Source organism: Penaeus monodon, chromosome 24 (genome assembly GCF_015228065.2).
Source record: "Penaeus monodon isolate SGIC_2016 chromosome 24, NSTDA_Pmon_1, whole genome shotgun sequence".
Lineage (NCBI taxonomy): Eukaryota > Metazoa > Arthropoda > Malacostraca > Decapoda > Penaeidae > Penaeus > Penaeus monodon.
This window is the reverse complement of record NC_051409.1, coordinates 36,592,122-36,596,202: the sequence shown is the minus strand read 5'-3', so window position 1 is coordinate 36,596,202 and position 4,081 is coordinate 36,592,122. Positions and strand designations below refer to the sequence as shown.

At 30.7% G+C, this 4,081-nt stretch overlaps 1 protein-coding gene across 1 annotated transcript in view; it reads right to left on the bottom strand.

Moving 5' to 3' along the window:
* The window catches only part of LOC119588764 (1-phosphatidylinositol 4,5-bisphosphate phosphodiesterase delta-4-like), a gene marked incomplete in the record, with an annotated part of 59,480 nt that overhangs the window by 200 nt on the left and 55,199 nt on the right, over window positions 1–4,081 (bottom strand). The window contains 3 exon segments of the mRNA XM_037937404.1: window positions 1–2,852; window positions 2,972–3,121; window positions 3,316–3,470. Of these exon segments, the coding sequence (XP_037793332.1) occupies window positions 2,764–2,852; window positions 2,972–3,121; window positions 3,316–3,470 (394 nt within the window).

Below are 4,081 nucleotides of genomic sequence, written 5' to 3'. Positions count from 1 at the left end.
ACAATGTAGCCATAGTGAAAGCACCTGCATCACAATATATATATATAGTAATGGTCCTTCTGTTGAAGAAAGTACATAAAAATGTTGATGCAATGATAAGATTGCAGATTAATAAGCGACACTTTATTTATATGTAACATAAGTGATATCAATTGCACAAATGCATGAGCAGTTTTGAGAAAATAAGCCTTTATGAGATAATTTCAGTTGTGATGATGTGAAATACCATGCAAAAATCTTATTCAATTTTAATGTACATAATCACAGGGTGGGAATCACAGAATTAGCTTCAGTAATATTATTTTTTGAGTATGGCCAATGCATGTAGCAATGTGCTCGGCATACCTGTATAGCATACCTAATACACTTTAAAAAGAATTATTATAGACACTAAAGATCTGAATTTAGTATGAATTCTCTTTCTAGATTGTTTATATTACTAAATTTAGGATTGTAAATAAACATGCAATATGAAATAAAAGCATATCTTGAAATTACAAAAAGCAAATGTCTTAACAATTAAATTAAATGACAAAGACACATATTTCCAAAATATATATGTGGTGCTATTAGTGACAAAATGTTGGACTTTTATCCAACTTACTTATGTCAAAATACAGTTCTTCAAGGAAGATAATACAAGGCAAAATGGTGGAAAATATGTATAAATTTTCATATTTTTGTGGAAAAAAGTCACACTTCCATCAGTGACTTTAATAACGTGTACAGAAATATAAAAAAAATTGCTTATAACTTAAGACTAAGTAAATCTCTGATTTTAGATATAAAATAACAAAACAGTCATGATGCTTTTGTATCATCTGATTCTCCTAACTATAAAATTTCTTTCTAGTTCTTGTTATCTTCAAACAATTCATACTTTTCCTCTCTCTTTCAATACATGGTGTTCTAAGTTTATTAACAAAGCTATACACTAGTTTAAAGGATTTTGGGTGTGACAATATGAAAAATTATGGTGCTAATTATTTTTTTCCTATTGTATTCATGATCTGCTCTCACATAATATCACAATTCACAACCAAAAAGCTACACAATGAGGATGTAAGCAAACTTTCACTGCCTGGACATAGCTTGCAGTAAAGCATTAAGAAGCTGCATCAACAGAAAATAAAACAAGCACAATCTAAATAAACAACTAATATTGTGAATGCCATTTCATCTTAATTCAACTTACGAGCACCTAATGATTTCAGCTTATAGATTCATATGAAATATTCGAATAAAGTCACTACATTTACTTTTACCTTTACTGTAAATTCAAAAAGAAAATATAAATGAAACTACCAATTAATATTATAGTCATACAATCACACAGCATAAAAAATGGACATCTATATATATGTAAATTCATTTTGTATAAAAAAGCTGTCATAAAATCATTAACACTACTTTCTTATAAATGCCAGGTAAGAAAATTACTACTGCATAAGAAATATAAGTTTTCAGTACCACTTATATATGTTCTTACCACTCACAATTCCATGTGATAGAATTTAAAAAAATGGGATGCATACTTCATGTTACTGGAAGAGGACTTCAGATTCTGCAACACAAATAACTGTGGTACTAAACGCTTTCTCCCTACATGGGCTAAATCCATTTAATGTAAGCTGCAAATGTTAGGCAATATCTTTAAAACCTCAATATGCTAAACTATCAAAATAAACACTGCTACAATTGTGCTGTTAACTGCATTTACATATGAATAAACAGCTAATATAGCTGATATTACCAAAATGATGATATACTAGTACAAGAAAATAAAATATAATTTACCTGCTATATGGTAAGTTTAGCTTATCAAAGCCCTAAAAATACACCTCTTTGTGTTTCATTGTTTTAAGATGGAAGGGTTTAAGACATGACAAGATATTTGAAGTAATTGTTAATAAATGTTCATCAACTGTAGCAGTCTTCATATCATATATGTGATAGCTTACTGGCTTAACATGCAATTCTATTTCCAACTGTGCTGTGTATTAACTTGCATTTTTATTTTAGGCTGACATAATGGGAACAAAGTTAAGCATGTAACCTTTTTTTTTATAAGCTGCATCAGATTTGTAAAATAATGACACTTACTGGAGAAAATTCAGACAACAAAAATGAAGGCCTTGCTAGTCAGCAGTTCTGTTATAGAACACTGCATTTTCAAAATATTAAAGAAACGAGTTGTCAAGAATTCTTTAGTCTTATTGGATTCTTATCAAGATTAAGAGTTAATACAATTTAGGCATTACTAAAACTTTACAGTGAGAGGAAATCCTTATCATTCCAAGGCAAGCTAGTGAACACTGCTCATCATTTGAGTTAAGCTCTGGTACATTTTGAAAGCCAGTCAAATATCATATCCTAAGTACAGCAACTTTCATCAATGCTCCATTTTAACAGGATTGAAGCCATATTCACTTATGATGTAAATAGCTATTGTTCACATTAAATATTAATAGTTTTGGTAGCTGTGCTACATGGACCTTGTAAACATATAATTTAACTTTTGATTACCCTACTAATCATGGACATTTTGCACTAATCTTACTCAGTTTTCTTTGAAAAGCTTTCATCTGCCTAGATTTAGTTGTGATGTGGCTTGGGGATAAAGAAGCAAAATGTGATATTTTCTAGCTACCGTTACAATGAAGTGCTGAGTGGAACCAACAGCTTAATGTAATTAAATCTTGGAACACTTTTTAGAGTGACTTATTGCTTCTGATTAGTTATGGTGGTTGATGTCAAGTTCTTTCAGTTGTCACTAATACTAATATGAACAAAGAGAGCAGAAGGTGCTAATGACTTGCTTCCCAGGTCAGTTAAATGGACAAATCTATAGCCTGTAACAAAAAAAGAAAATAAACATTAGATACTTATCTCTTCAATATAGTTATAAAAGTTTGTCATTATTTCATTGCAAAGTAAATCATCATAATAAATTCATGCCTCAATCTCTTACCTGTTGTGAGAGAGTTGAATGGAATACAGCACAAAGCAAGAACAGGATCTCGAGCAAGTGAACTCTCATCACGTAGTGAAAAGTATATCAAAGAAACATAAGGTACTTTTATACGCAACTCTAAAGTCTCATTCCATACTGGATTAAAGCCTGAAAAAAGTGAAATGTTATTTAAAATGAGCACATGAAAAAATTAAATAATGTAAAAAAAAATTTAATTAATAAGAGTACTAATAACAATAATGAAAATGAAAAATGTTTCATGAAAAAATGGCAAAATAACTTTGGATGTAAAGATCCATTTATACTTTGGCAAACATAGTGCAAAAACTTTACAAACTTACCATTATTTTTCACTACTTTAGTTCGCTGCTTCTGTTTATCTAGAGGATGACCACGGACCTTAACCTGCACATAAGGATCCACAATATCTCCCTTTTTGGCTGAGTTTGGAAGGTGCTGCCCACTAAGAACTGTCACACGGATGACTTTAGTGTACCTGGGGAAAAAAAAGCATTAAAAAGGATAGAAAGAGAGAAGAGTTGGAATACTTATCAGCAAGAAATGTAAAGTTACATAAGGAAACCTTCGACTCTATTTGATATGTCAAATCATATATGCCTTTTCCTTATTGACTAAACAACTCTCAGGGATGCTTTTCCAATCTATGTCAAACCTTAGCAATAAGCGACACTTTGAAGCGATAAATCAATAACCTTGCAATATCCTTGTCCAACAATGAGAAGGGAAAGGAATATGACAAAACTATTCATTAGTATCAGTCATCGTTTGTTACTTTACTTACTTTGAAATTAACCCTTACAATGGCACCACAGCCAGGTCCTATCAGTTATTGGAAGCGAATGAGGGTTATTTTTAATTGGAGTTATGTAAACTTTTAGTAGGTATATATTATGCTTTTTGTGCTCAATATCCTTGGAACTCTTAACTTGATTCTATATAATGAAGGGAATGAATAATAAATACTATGTGCTAACAAGGGAATTACACAAAAATTATACAAGCCTTTTGAAAAATAAACTAAAACATAACAAGTCACATAAATCAACCCATTGCTACCGGGAAACTATATTATTCAATGTAATTTTC